Source organism: Drosophila mauritiana, chromosome 3R (assembly GCF_004382145.1).
Source record: "Drosophila mauritiana strain mau12 chromosome 3R, ASM438214v1, whole genome shotgun sequence".
Lineage (NCBI taxonomy): Eukaryota > Metazoa > Arthropoda > Insecta > Diptera > Drosophilidae > Drosophila > Drosophila mauritiana.
In genome coordinates, this window is record NC_046670.1 from 21,569,889 (window position 1) to 21,583,105 (window position 13,217).

At 47.0% G+C, this 13,217-nt stretch overlaps 5 protein-coding genes across 11 annotated transcripts in view; 2 read left to right on the plus strand and 3 right to left on the minus strand.

The window, feature by feature from the left end:
* LOC117145678 overlaps nucleotides 1-1,840 on the plus strand; it is a 36,744-nt gene extending 34,904 nt beyond the window's left edge. For 4 of the 6 annotated variants that reach the window (XM_033311416.1, XM_033311415.1, XM_033311418.1 and 1 more), the window contains 2 exons: nucleotides 415-555; nucleotides 1,037-1,840. In XM_033311416.1, the coding sequence (XP_033167307.1) occupies nucleotides 415-555; nucleotides 1,037-1,287 (392 nt within the window). In that variant the 3' untranslated portion in view covers nucleotides 1,288-1,840. The remainder of the gene's footprint in view (nucleotides 1-414; nucleotides 556-1,036) is intronic. The other 2 variants (XM_033311419.1, XM_033311420.1) reach the window with 1 other exon arrangement.
* A 103-nt stretch (nucleotides 1,841-1,943) lies between these two features.
* Nucleotides 1,944-3,682, minus strand: LOC117145680 (syntaxin-18). Its single transcript, XM_033311421.1, has 2 exons — nucleotides 2,589-3,682; nucleotides 1,944-2,280 (listed from the first exon to the last, which is right to left on the minus strand). Exons 1-2 carry the CDS (start codon nucleotides 3,585-3,587, stop codon nucleotides 2,092-2,094), a joined length of 1,188 nt encoding a protein of 395 aa, XP_033167312.1. The 5' UTR covers nucleotides 3,588-3,682; the 3' UTR covers nucleotides 1,944-2,091.
* Nucleotides 3,683-3,802: 120 nt separating this feature from the next.
* Nucleotides 3,803-12,595, plus strand: LOC117142282 (atlastin). 2 transcript variants are annotated; one of them, XM_033306165.1, is made up of 5 exons: nucleotides 3,803-3,926; nucleotides 9,829-10,137; nucleotides 10,203-11,416; nucleotides 11,479-11,545; nucleotides 11,604-12,595. In XM_033306165.1, the coding sequence occupies exons 2-5, from the start codon at nucleotides 9,943-9,945 to the stop codon at nucleotides 11,751-11,753; spliced, it is 1,626 nt and encodes a 541-aa protein (XP_033162056.1). In that variant the 5' UTR covers nucleotides 3,803-3,926; nucleotides 9,829-9,942; the 3' UTR covers nucleotides 11,754-12,595. The 2 variants fall into 2 exon arrangements, with proteins under 2 accessions (XP_033162056.1, XP_033162057.1); XM_033306166.1 differs by lacking the exon at nucleotides 3,803-3,926 and adding an exon at nucleotides 8,675-8,834.
* On the minus strand, nucleotides 5,210-8,207 carry LOC117142280 (putative tyrosine-protein kinase Wsck). The gene is made up of 3 exons (XM_033306162.1): nucleotides 7,211-8,207; nucleotides 6,792-7,148; nucleotides 5,210-6,738 (listed from the first exon to the last, which is right to left on the minus strand). Exons 1-3 carry the CDS (start codon nucleotides 7,940-7,942, stop codon nucleotides 5,452-5,454), a joined length of 2,376 nt encoding a protein of 791 aa, XP_033162053.1. The 5' UTR covers nucleotides 7,943-8,207; the 3' UTR covers nucleotides 5,210-5,451.
* Nucleotides 12,596-12,788: 193 nt separating the features above from the next.
* LOC117142285 (metallothionein-3) lies at nucleotides 12,789-13,180 on the minus strand. Its single transcript, XM_033306168.1, has 2 exons — nucleotides 13,038-13,180; nucleotides 12,789-12,983 (listed from the first exon to the last, which is right to left on the minus strand). The coding sequence occupies exons 1-2, from the start codon at nucleotides 13,060-13,062 to the stop codon at nucleotides 12,814-12,816; spliced, it is 195 nt and encodes a 64-aa protein (XP_033162059.1). The 5' UTR covers nucleotides 13,063-13,180; the 3' UTR covers nucleotides 12,789-12,813.
* Nucleotides 13,181-13,217: the final 37 nt, after the last annotated feature.

Sequence of the window (13,217 nt, forward strand, 5' to 3'; positions counted from 1 at the left end):
TGGTTGTTGAATATTCCATTGAATATACATTTATTAGCTGTACATATACCTATACCTATGTATATATAGATTGCTTAACTTCTGCTTTAACCCTTTCTACTTCAATGGAATTTCCTCTGGCTGAAACTCTGGGTTTCGCCGCGCACTTTCAACCCAAAATAATTAAAAAATCTCTAACAATCAATGTTACATGTTGGTTGTTTCTTGGCGGTACAGTGAAATCTTTGGTTTACAATTAAATAAAAATAAAATTCGCTTGACATGAGTGTATTTATCGCTATCTATGTTGGCTCCCTTCAAGATCACACTGTGTGAATCCTAATTGCTCAACACAACAACCGAACCGAATATGTAGATACCGATACGATACGATACAGATAAAGATACAAAGGCCAACGAAATTGTCTTTTCCAGAGCTCGGTTACCAGTGCGACGGGTGCGATCGGAGGTTCGAGTATCTGAAAGAATTGCGCAAACATCGACGCACCCACAGCGAGATGTTTTACAAATGCAAATTCTGTCCAAGCTCCTTTATGCGTTTCACGAATTTTCGGGGTAAAGTCTCGCCGTTCATAAATGGTGTTGCCAACATTGTTATTTCGAAATTTAAAAATACATTCATTCCTTCCTTATCGAATTTTGATATTTTTACCTTAGCAATCATCATGAATTCCTTATATCATTTAAAGGTGTCAATGCAGCTTAAGCTTAAGATCTATTGATAGTTTTCAAAAAGCCTCAACCAAGTTATTATTTCAAATTCTATAATTGACTACTACTAGCTGTCTGAATGTTGTAATGTCCAATGTTCTTATCTACTTATGTAATTTAGATGTGTCTACATAGTTGGCAGCACTATTCCAAATGTATTTAAGTAATAGGTTCTTTTCTAGTTTGTCGTGAGAAACGAGAGTAAGGATAGGTAAATTACAAATGCCGGCTTTTTGCATGGCCTACGTTAAGATGCAACTTGTTTTGAAGTTTTTGAAGCTAGTTAAACGTGTTATAACTAATTTATTTTTTAAATTTACATTAGCTCACATGAAAACCCATTTGCCGCTGAGCGTATTCCGCAACGAGGATGCCGCATCGAAGTCACCCAGCAACAATAATAGCCACGCCAGCAGTGACAAGCTGGAGAATCCAGCCACGCCCATCGAGGAGACACCTTTGACGCCGATGAGCAGCGGCGGACACGTGTACCACAGCCCAGACGAATACCCCAATTCGGTGGAGAGCTGTGCTGGCAACAGCGTGGCTCTGGAATCCTATGCCACAACGCCATAACCCAAGGGGCCGGATTATTATTTAGTGTACAACGCTATAGTTATAAGTAATCACAAGCAACCTAGCCAAATAATATCGGCGCCTTCCTACACTATTACCACACTCTGTGGGGAATAGCTTCCATTCATCCCATTGGAGAGCCAACCAATAAGTAACTCTTAACTCTTATTCTAAACAAAATGAAAAGAAAACAAAAGAACCAGCAGACTGCATTGAATGCAATCCCATATTGCACTAAAAACAAAAAAACACTTAGCGACTAAGCCAAGGATACACTCCCTCAGACACAAATCTTAAGGCTACAAAATATGAGAACTAAGCTAGTTAGAATCTAGACATTCATGCAATGAAAACAACTGAAAGAAATACGCAAAGGTTAACTCTAGGCCTTAGACATATATATATACTTATACATACTTATTACTGATTTCCGTTCCCAGTTAGATATACATATATTTTTTTGAAGAGCGTTTAATGAAAATAATAGGAATAAGGACCTAGATATAAACAATGTACCAAGAAACACTAAAACACTTAGTTATTCACATTTTGGTGTAGAATTTAAATAAACTACTGAGACATGTGTGAGCAAGGCGCTCAAATTGATTTTAGTTCCATATTGTTGTACGAGGTTTCATTGAAATGAAACAAGGCAGTTGAATAGCCTAAACAAATATTTTCCTTTTATTTATAAATTATGTAATAAACAAAATATGCTTTTAGTGCGATCAAACGATAACAAAACATTTTTGCATTTACCATTCCTTAAATGGTGTGGGTTACACATAAATTTGGGAACTACACTTAATCGTAGTACCAGTCCAAGAAGAGCAGGGAGAACGACATGACCAGCAGGAAGAACAGCGACCACACGCGTAGTCCTGCATTTCGTTGAGTGGCCTGGCGGATTTGCTCGTTGGCGTCCTTGACGTTTTCCGTGGTGCCCACGACGGCACTAACTATCCTGTCGATATTGTGCTGTTGCATGGCGACCTACAAAAGGGAAATTTAAGAGGATTAAAGGCGATTAGGACGTGGATCTAGCTGGATCTGGTTGATAATTAATTGCATGCTAATAAGAGCACGGCTTATACATCGTAATCGCGAAGGATGTGGAATTTAGCGAAGCCAATTAATATTTTTAATTGAAGGATTAAGTCGATGAACATATGGGCAGCCACTAAGTCTTCTTGGCAATATGGAGCAATATGTTCTCATCAAAAATAAACTAAAGGAATCGTTGGCTGCATAGAAAAGAACAACAAGGATTCTTTAGGACTTGTGTTATCTTGTCATCTTACCTTTTCGGTGAAAATGTCCTGCAGTTGGGCAATGTCTACCACGTTCTTTTCGATCTGCTCCACCTCCTCGGAAACGCCCTGCAGAAAGTTGTAGATGTGTACGTTCTCCGCCTCGAAGAGCTGCACATCCTCGGCGCTTAGGGGATCGTCATCGTCAGCCTCCTGCTGCTGCTGGAGTTCCTCATCCAGAGCCATCTTGGAGGATGTGTTGTTCAGATCCGATCTGTTGGCTTTGCTTCGTTTGCGCGTACGCGGTTTGTGTTGATTAGCCTGATTGGCTTCCTTGCCCTCCTCGCCATCGTGATCGTCCACCTCGTCGCCTTCCTCGTCCTCATCCCAGTCGCCCCAGCCGTCGTTATTCCAGTCGTTGTCGGCGGACTCATCATGGTTGCCATTTGCTTTTGGAGATGACTTTGTGGCTTCGCTGTCATCGTTGCTGACCTGGCGCCTGCCCAGCTTGCCACTGTTGCTGCCCGCCGGACGCACTGGTATCTTCTTCTTGTCCGCCGCCAGCTTAAGCAGCCTATAGGTTTCCAGTTCGTGCTGCACACGGTACTTCTTTTGGTCCAGATAGATCTGTTCCACGCTGTGCAAATAGCTGACCAGCAGGTCCAGCACGGCGTCGATGTGCTGACGCTCCTGCGGCTTCCGCTTGGCGCTCTTCCAATCGCTGCGCATCTTGGCCAGGTATTGCGTGTAGAAGGTGACGAACTTCTCCGACTCGCGATCAATCAGGTCCCGCTGCGCGTCGGTCATGTGCGCGGCGGACTTGAGGTGCTGGCCAATGCGCATGTAGGCGGTGCGGTTCTCGATCAGGACATTGCGCAGCGAAGTGATCTTGTTGCACACCTCCTTGGCCTGCTTGGCGAAGTCATCCTTTGGGCCAGTTGGTCCAGTTTTTGTCGGCGCTGTGGCGGGCTTGGCCTTGCCGGCCAGCTCGGCCTTGCGCTGCAGGCGCACCGTCATAACGCTGGCCTTGAAGCTCTGGGTAATGTCCATAGCTATTTGCTATACATAGAATTGAAATATTTAACTTTTAAATCCACATCATCGGTCCAACGCAGTGTGGCCGTTCGTTTCACCGTTTGCAGTGTGACCTTATGATGACCGTTAATATATACCAACTAGCTAATACCAAAAATAGCTAAATTTTATCGATAGGCAGTTCAGTGTTGGCTAATGAATTTTCACCACCACATTGATGGGTGATTTTGCGCCCAGCCGCGTACGGTCACACCATTAGCAGAGCACAAACAAAATACGTACTTTTCTGCGAGTAAAGTGTCGAAAAATCGCAGCGCAGTGGAGTCCAGTGTCCGATATAAATGGTTAAGTAAAGTGAGTAACAAAGGCCGACACAGAAGCCGCATTATTTGCGCAGTTATCCGACCATTTGGTAGTGTGCGTGAGTGGCTCCGTCGCAGTGCGTTGGTGTGCGTGTGTGAGCAACCAGTTTCCTTGGATTCCTCATAATCTCCATGTGTGTATATGTAACAAAAACAATAACAATTTAACCAGGCGAATGCAAAACACTCGCAAAGTTGGCCAATTCCGGATGAACATCATCATCATCATCTTACACATATTCATAAGCATGGTCGGCAGCCGAAGCCCCTGAATTCCGATAGCTGCCATTCAGCTCGATTTATTAATAATAATTGCCCATTTGCGCGGAATGTATACACATTTCAGTGACTTCAATTGTTCGTCGTCATTTCACCTTGAATTGCGGGCAAGGTAAGCGTCCAAAAGTCGCTATGGATATCGTTGCGCTTCATTTACCGTATTTACCATATACTCTATAAGAAAGTCGCTCTAAATTCCGGGTGAGCCATGTGCTTTGAGTTTTTTCTGATGGATCCAATAGTTACACGTCGACAAGAAAAACGATGGCTTATCTTCTTTGGGAAGGATCCCGTGATAAGCTTGTACACAGTGAGAAATGTCAAGTACTGATAATGAATTTTTAACATTTCATTTAAAAAGAGCATATATCCATTATAAAACTAATAGAATATACATATAGTGCCCTACTATTTCGTATGACTAATAATGCATGTAACCGCATCTAGGCTGCTGCCAACAAATTCCCTAATTAATTCTTAAACAACAAAACAAACAATAGATGCAATGCAAGACCTTTAAACTGATTAATCGTCAATTTTGATCCACTCACACTCGAGCAACGCCACCGTTTATTTTCTATTATTAATTGCTGCTCGCCAGCGATCAAAGTTTCGCATTTGCGGCTCTCTCCTTTGGTTTTTTTTGCTTTTAGTTTTCGCTTTTGTGCGGTTTGTGCAACATCAGCGATCGGCGGGGGAATCACAGTCGCTGGTCTGTTGGTAGATCCATTCGCCATGGATCCCTCAATTTATTACACAATTTTGGGGGCCAGACTGTCAGTAGTTTTTTATCTATCGCGCGTTCGATTGAACTTTGTTTCGCGTGGGGGAAAGTCGGTTCATTTCTTTCGGGTTGTAGATAAGCAATTAACTACCTTATAGATCTGATAAGCTCTGGCATAGAACACTGTTTTATTTGTATATATTTAAGGTAGGGAGCTTGTGCGTATCAACAATAAACAATAGATTTTGTTTAAATGGAATCAAAACATGAAATTGTGTTTCATAAATGCTCACTTCTAATATTATATGGTGGATAATAACAATTTATGAGCTTTATTAAATCAATGTGTAAATTCTAAAACAAATTATTTTCTCTCCAGAACACTGAAAGTGAACTCATCTAAAATCGAAATGAAGTGATGTTTTCACTTAGCAGCAGTGACTCAGAACCGAAATCTACTCTATGCGAATGTGGTCTCCCGGTGACTAAAGCTAATTATTCTATTCGGCTGCACTCAGCCCATCGTCGCAACGGCTTCCAGTTGCGGCAGGTACGGAGGCAGGGTGTCTAGTCCGCCGGCCACTCGATCAAAGCTGAGGGCATGACGCGGTGAGGTCATCAGCTGACGTACTCCGAAGGCCAAGTCCTCACAGCTGCTCCGCTCGCTCGGCTCCAGCTGCCAGCAGTTGAGCAGCAGCTGGTAGAGATCCCCGTAGACGTAGGCTGGCTGCGCCGGACGCACTGCAGCCCGAATGGCCTCTAGAAGCTGTTGGTTACTTGCCACTGCATTGGCATAGGGAGTACCGCCAAGGGCACAGCATTCCCACGCCACGCAGGCCAGCGACCAGACATCGGAACGGGTGGAATGGTGATGCTGATGGCGCAGCACCTCCGGAGCCAGCCACCGGCTGTGGTCTGGCTGCTGGCGAGCGATGTTCATGTACGGCAGCGGTCCAAAGACGCTCAGTTTCAGCTTGAACTCGCTGGTCACGAAGACGCTGTGCGAGCAGAGCTGTCGATGCACCACCTGGCAGCTGGATAGATAATTCATGGCACTGGCCAACTCGTAGATCCACTGTAGCACTAGCTGCTCGGAGAGGGAAGTCAAGCGTGGCGACGGTGCCATCAGGCGACTCTCCACCAGTTTTCTCTTTAGACTCATGCGCTGCTGCTCGAAGATTAGGTAGAACCAATCGGGACTCGCTGATACGCCATAGAAATCCAGCAAATGCTCCTGGCGCTTCAATTGAGACAACTGACGTAGCTCCCTCAGCAACTGTGCCTGTGCAGTACCATTCAGGTCATCCAGACAGAGCACGTGCAGGGTGCAATCTCTGGCAAAATCGTTTGTGGAAACCTTACCGGTTATAATCTCGCCAAAGCGTCCGTCTCCGATCACATCGTTCACATTTAGACGTAGTGCATTCCTTGGTATCCGTTCGAATCCCTCCACCAACTGTTGCAACTGCTGCTTGAAGTTTTCCGGCGAGTGTGGCAGTGGATCGTCCTCCACAATGTATCCGTTGTTTTCCCGCTCGATTATGGGCGTTTGCAGCGTCATCTCGTGCGTATTGCCGCCAGTCAATCGTCGCCCGCGGCAGGTCTTGTAGCGCAGATAGAAGTAGGCAATCAGACTGAGCAGGAGGCAGGTACCGAAGATCACACAGGTGACGGCCAGGGCCACCACCGAGGATTGACCCTTCTCAAAGGTGGCGTAACTAAAGTCGTCTAGGGATGTCACATGTTGGTCGTGGGTTCCACGACTGTACATCGTCTTGGTAACGCCCTCCAGTGTGCTCACCTAGAATATAAATACTTACAGAGATATTCATTAGATTTTAATGCATTACTCACCAATCCGAGACTGATGTGGACATGTGCATCTGGTTGATCCAACGGCTTATTGGCATATCGTCCGTATCGCTTGCCATCGCCCACTACAAAGCGCCGGGTGCGATTGTCCTCCGGTCGATCGTAGTCCAATTCGGCGGCTATGTAGTAGGGCACTCCATCTTGTTGAGCCTGCTGCCAGCTGCCCAGGAGCTGGGCATCGAATGGCTGACTTAGGGCATTGTCCACGTATTCCACGATTACGAGCAGTTTGCTAAGCGGTCCATTGTCATTCCGAATGGGCGACAGCTCGATAGTGACAGTGCGGTCAGTCCGGCTGAGGATTTTCGGCTGTGCTGGCACGGGACTTGGAAGGCCCACCTTAAATTTGGAGTAGTAAAGATATTGGTTAGGATTCTCGTTGGTATTCGAGCAGTACCAACCTCTGTGGTGGCTTCTATTGAGGCCTGCCCGCATTCAGATTGACCTGCAGGGGCATCCTTGCACATGGCTCTCACGGATACGTTGTACAGCGTGGCGGGATGCAAGTCCGTGAGTTCAAACTGCGTTTCCGTGCTCTGCACCATAAACTCAGGCTGCGGGAAGGCGGGCAGCGAGGAGTAGGTCTTCAGGACCTGAGCTTTGATCAGGAAGTTGTCCAGTAGCTGGTTGGGAAGCACAGCCTCCGCGCCGCCGGCCAGGAGCAGTTTTCTCGCCTCGTACGCATCCCAGCTGAGGGTCAGGCTGTTCTCCGTTTTGTTCGAGATCCTTAGATGATGTGGTCCCGGTTGTTTGGTCAGTATGGTGGAGTAGTACGAGTGCACACCGACTCCGCCACAATACTGCGCCTTGTTGGCCAGGCAGCGTGTGTTGCAGAGCTGTTCATCCTGTTGCTCCTGCGGCTCCAGGACATTTGCACAGAAGCACTTCTCGGAGGCCAGCACGGCATAGTGGTGGCCCTGATGCTCGCAGATCTCGATGCAGGTCTGCGGTGTCTTGGCGTACACCGATTCATGGAGAAGATCCGTTCGTGCCGTGTAGCAACCGACATAGTAGTAGGCAGGTGCTTCCTGGGGGACAGCTGCTCCTCGCGGAAGGCCCAAGCACATGGCCACGAGGCAGCTGGAAAGCCAAATCGGAATTGGGCGGTGTCCGCTGTGTGAACCGCATTCCATGGCTTGCAAATCTCGAATGAGCTGCTCAGCTCCTGCACGCCGGATGGCTGATATCCGCCTGGGCTTTTTGTTGCTTCTTTGGGGGGCTAGGACTGCCAATTAAACACTTTTCACGGGCAGCCAATTTAGGCAAATTAAATGCTTTTATTCTTTTTCCCCGCTCAACATTTTCCAAGCGCTTCTGCTGCTTCTTCTTCTTCCACTGCCGTTGTTGCTCTCGGCAACCGTGTTTCCATTTCCAGTTGACTAATCGCTCTGCCGACGTCGACGCAGGCCGCACAACTGTTGCTGTTACTCTCCAACACCTTTGTTTACATCGCCCTCTGGTTGCTAAAGCTGCAAGTGTAAGTGGGACAACTGGTGTTATGCGAAGATCGCCCGTATCTGGCGGCACCGCTCCCACACCTGCTGGACAAGCCTGGCTCCAAACGGCATTGCCAGATGTGATTGTTATTTTAAATTTTAAATTCCCATTCAGCGCGCCAAAGTCTCGGACAAGTGTTGGTCTTAATTAAGTGGCAATGTGTTAATTGGACAGACGCGATTTTGCTAGCATTGCAGCTGCCTCCGGAATTGCATTACCCACCTCCCTTTCACCACGGTGTCTATTCCTATTTTGCCATGTGGCGAGGGCAAATGAGAGTTGATCGAAAAAGAGAGAGTACCGCTTCGCTCTCTCTTTTCACGATTCCATTAAGGTAGCCGATTCATTGGTGACTTGCGTGTTGTTGCTGCAGTTTGATTTGGTTGACGGTCGCGCTGGTCGTGTATTTATATTCATATTCCCATTCCGCATCCGAATCGGACCCAATTAGGCGCAAGCATAACTTTTATTTGGCCTGTATAATCGCGAGTGTGGCATAATTCCCCACCGATCTCTTCTCTTGATGTGGTATGTTCTCCATTTGTTTTGGCTGCGCTTCCAATTAGAATTCAAGTGGGCAAACTGCGTAGCGCGACAAAAGTTGTCGACGTCATCACAGCGCAGCTAACGAAATTAATTTTAATGTGCTCCCTACGGCTTACATACGAACACTCAACGGTGCTGAATTCGTTTAACCCGATTTGAAAACCCTTTGAGTACATATTCCCCATTTGATGTGGTAAAACCCAAAAGGAACAGATGAACAAGTGATCGTGTTGCAAAAAAACAAAACATCAATCAAGAACTTTAATAAGGTCAATAAAATCACTGAAAGACCGGTTTCCGATGAGTTTCTTTCCAAGTTATTTTGAGTACCTGAAAAGATGGAATTTGTTCCATGTGGGCTGTAAACTACTTTATTACACCGTAAAATCTGTATGAAAAGTTTAGTCATTAGTTCAACAAACCGGTTTTCTTATCATTCTAAAGTGACTATCAAAACCATATGCTTTTAAGTTATATACTTGTGTCTTCAGCCGGATCTGTTTAGTTTGTTCTTAAAAACAGTTGATTTTAAAGTTTGGAACCCAGATTGCCATAACCAGATTGCTAACTGAATGATGAGATTGTATCCAAATATTGATTACTGATTGATTACACATCTACCAAAGTACCTTTCCTCCGATGGATAGGTACGTACATAAATATATCCCACGCACCTGAACAATCCGCTTACATAGTGCCCCACTGCCCCTTCGGTTGACGCTGACATCTTCTGCGATCGCGGAGCAGCGCATGTTTGGGTTTATTTTTGGCCACCTCTCATAATTGCAGGCCTTTCTGTCCGTCGCTCGTGTCTCGTGGCTGTGCCAAATTTAAATGAACTCGCGGCGCAAAGGCTTGCGCAATTAAATGTTGGCCTAGACTCGCAAATTTTCCCTTTGCCGGAAATGGAAAAATCGCTGAAAAGCCGAGCAGACATTTTCTCCATACTTATCTAGCTGTCTGTTTATGTTTGCAGTTGACAGGTCGAAATCCAAAAGATTAATAAGAAAGAATTCCCCAACGGAGGCAAGAACAGCCGGAAACACAGAGACAGCAAACGGGATAGCAGGCAAGGATTCCAAACACCATAATGGGCGGATCGGCAGTGCAGGTGATCAACGCCTCGGAGGAGCATACATTTGTGCTCAACGAGGATGCGTTGAGTGAGGTCCTCATGCGGGATGAGGTCAAGGATCGGTTCGTCTGCGTTGTCTCCGTGGCGGGAGCCTTCCGAAAGGGCAAGAGCTTCCTGCTGGACTTCTTTCTGCGCTATATGTATTCAAAGGTGAGTCTTGAAATTGCTGCCACTGCAAGCATCTTCCATATACCAAACTCTTTTCAACATTCTAGTATGTGCATCACGATGCGACAGACTGGCTGGGAGGCGAATCAGATCCGCTGGAGGGTTTCTCCTGGCGCGGCGGCTCTGAGCGTGACACCACCGGCATTCTCATGTGGTCCGACATATTCCTGCACGACTATCCCAACGGAGACAAGATAGCCATCATTCTGCTGGACACACAGGGCGCCTTCGACAGCCAGAGCACGGTGCGCGATTGTGCCACCGTTTTTGCGCTGAGCACAATGCTGTCCTCGGTGCAGATATACAACCTGTCACAGAACATCCAGGAGGACGACCTGCAGCACCTGCAGCTCTTCACCGAGTATGGCCGCCTCGCGCTGGCCGACACCGGAAAAAAGCCGTTCCAGCGGCTGCAGTTCCTCGTCCGGGATTGGAGCTTTCCCTACGAGGCGGAATACGGTGCACTGGGCGGGGATAAGATTCTGAAACGACGTCTGGAGGTGTCCGACAAACAGCACCCAGAACTTCAGTCCCTGCGTCGCCATATTTCGTCCTGTTTCACGGAGGTGGCTTGCTTCCTGATGCCCCATCCAGGCCTCAATGTGGCCACCAATCCAAAATTCGACGGTCGGCTGCAGGACATCACGCCCGAGTTCAAGAGCAGCCTGCGCTCCCTGGTGCCCATGCTGCTGGCACCGGACAACCTGGTCTACAAGGAGATCAGCGGACAGCGGGTGCGGGCCCGCGATCTCATCCAGTACTTCCAATCGTACATGAACATCTACAAGGGCAACGAGCTGCCCGAGCCGAAGAGCATGCTGGTGGCCACCGCCGAGGCCAACCATTTGACTGCCGTGGCCGCCGCCAAGGAGCTGTACGGACAGCTCATGGAGGAGGTGTGCGGTGGAACGCGGCCGTACTTAAGCACCGCCCATCTGCAGACGGAGCACCTGCGGGTGAAGGACAAGGCACTGTTTCAGTTTGCCGCCAAGCGCAAGATGGGCGGTGAGGAGTTCACCGAGAAATTCCGCAAGCAACTGGAAGATGATCTTGAGGAGGTCTTCACCAACTACCAAGCGCACAACGAGAGCAAGAACATCTTTAAGGCGGCACGGACACCGGCGGTGTACTTCGCCTGCGCCGTCATCATGTACATCCTCAGCGGCATCTTTGGATTGGTGGGTCTTTACACGTTCGCCAACTTCTGTAACTTGATCATGGGTGTGGCGCTTCTAACGCTGGCTCTGTGGGCGTACATTAGGTAGGTTGATGCAGCTTGAGCTTTTGATGATAATCTTGCCAACGATCACCTTTCCATTCCAGATATAGCGGAGAGCTCAGCGACTTTGGCGGCAAGTTGGATGACTTTGCAACGCTAATGTGGGAGAAAGTAAGTAGCTGGGAATCTAGCGAAGATGTTTGTGTACTAACCTACCCTATGCTTGCAGTTCATGCGACCCATCTATCACGGCTGCATGGAGAAGGGCATCCACCATGTGGCCACCCATGCGACCGAAATGGCTGTCGGCGGAGGCGCAGCCTCCTACCGCACCCAGACCTCGGTGAATGCGTCCAATGGCAAGGTGAAGCGGTCATGAGAATACGCCCAAGGAGCGCAGCACAAGACGCAGCAGCCGGTGCCGTCGCAGCCGCCGTCGGCAAGAACCAATAACAACAACAATAATAATAACAACAACAACAATGTGGCATACAAATCAAACAGGAGCAACAACATTAACGAGGCCGACGGTTTCATCCACAACATCTGGCGCAAGTTCGGCGGCAGCAACGAAGAGAAGGCCCAAGTCAGCACCCAAAGTCCAGCGGCCCCGTCCTCCTCCTCCCAGGCGCCAAATAGTCGCAAGAAGCGCAAAGCGAAGCGCAATTAGGTGTCCATGGACCAAGTAGAATGGTTCGATTTTCGAAAGGACGACTCCCCCTCTAATTTGTATAAATCTAAACCCCTCTATAGTGCGTGAGAACCAGAAACACAAACGTCTAGCTATTAATTGCCCTTAAAGGAAGTTGTTTTTATATTGCATTAATTGAAGTGTAGATGGTCTATATTACGTATATTTAAGAGTAAGTGCATCATTAGTAAGTGGCTCGTGTCTGTTGAAAAGTGAAATTTTAAATTGTTTTTTTACAAACGATATGCGTCTGAAACGGATAAATGAAATTTAACGCTGTAATATAAAGAAATCGCTAACGAATTTAATTTGTTTAATTTCCATCCAAGGCGTACTCCCTCCCCCACTACCCGCCTCCTTTTCCATCTTATCTCATCTTTGGTATAGAATTCCATAAGCAATCTATGTATAAACAGAGTGCACATTGTTGTTGGCTGGTTTGCTAAGCGCCTCATTTTGCCACCTTTTGTTATTTAAACTTATAAAACAAAAAGAAAACAAAAAAAAAAAACCACGAAGGAACTAAAATAGAAGTCATTGCCACCCATTAAAGTTCAACGCAGAGGAGCAATGCTGGTATAGGTCATTAGTTTATCTTGTGCAGTAAATTTATAGAACTCTTGGTTTTGTTTCGATTAAACAATAAATGTATTTAATGATAACAGCTCACTAGCAGTTATGGCCATCGAAAAATAAATGGAAAAACGTATTATTCTTTTCCACTACTGACATTAATGGGGATGGGCTTCTACTTCTTTGCGCCACAGCAACTTGACTTTGCATCGCCGCCCGCCGTGTCGCCGCCATCCTTCTTGCAACATCCGCCCGAGGAGCTGGCATTCGACGGATTGCATCCACACTGTCCGGGTTTTTGGCACTTGCAGTTCTCGCAGCACTTCTCCGGCGTGCACTTGCAATCTGGATTATACTGATTTGCTGGAGAAGATTCCTTCTGATCGAGATGCAACTCACCCTTTCCACAACCAACGCACGGCATTTTGAGCAATTTTTAGATAAAAGTATACGTTTTCCTAATTTAAATCCAAATGGTACACTGAATTTTCACAGACTGATTCATGGGGTGGCTATTTTCCGGTATTTGACATTTACGGCAGCGCATGCGTGTTGTGGTGCACCATCGTCCGGAATGGA

Coding starts and splice junctions, on each gene's coding strand:
- LOC117145680 (XM_033311421.1), bottom strand. CDS start 3,587: ATGGACATTACCCAGAGCTTCAAGGCCAGCGTTATGACGGTGCGCCTG. Junction 2,281..2,588: donor AGGACATTTTCACCGAAAAG/GTAAGATGACAA, acceptor TCCCTTTTGTAG/GTCGCCATGCAACAGCACAA.
- LOC117142280 (XM_033306162.1), bottom strand. CDS start 7,942: ATGGAATGCGGTTCACACAGCGGACACCGCCCAATTCCGATTTGGCTT. Junction 7,149..7,210: donor CAATAGAAGCCACCACAGAG/GTTGGTACTGCT, acceptor TCCAAATTTAAG/GTGGGCCTTCCAAGTCCCGT. Junction 6,739..6,791: donor TCCACATCAGTCTCGGATTG/GTGAGTAATGCA, acceptor TTTATATTCTAG/GTGAGCACACTGGAGGGCGT.
- LOC117142282 (XM_033306165.1), top strand. CDS start 9,943: ATGGGCGGATCGGCAGTGCAGGTGATCAACGCCTCGGAGGAGCATACA. Junction 10,138..10,202: donor TGCGCTATATGTATTCAAAG/GTGAGTCTTGAA, acceptor TCAACATTCTAG/TATGTGCATCACGATGCGAC. Junction 11,546..11,603: donor CAACGCTAATGTGGGAGAAA/GTAAGTAGCTGG, acceptor CTATGCTTGCAG/TTCATGCGACCCATCTATCA.
- LOC117142285 (XM_033306168.1), bottom strand. CDS start 13,062: ATGCCGTGCGTTGGTTGTGGAAAGG. Junction 12,984..13,037: donor GTGCGTTGGTTGTGGAAAGG/GTGAGTTGCATC, acceptor AGTATAATCCAG/ATTGCAAGTGCACGCCGGAG.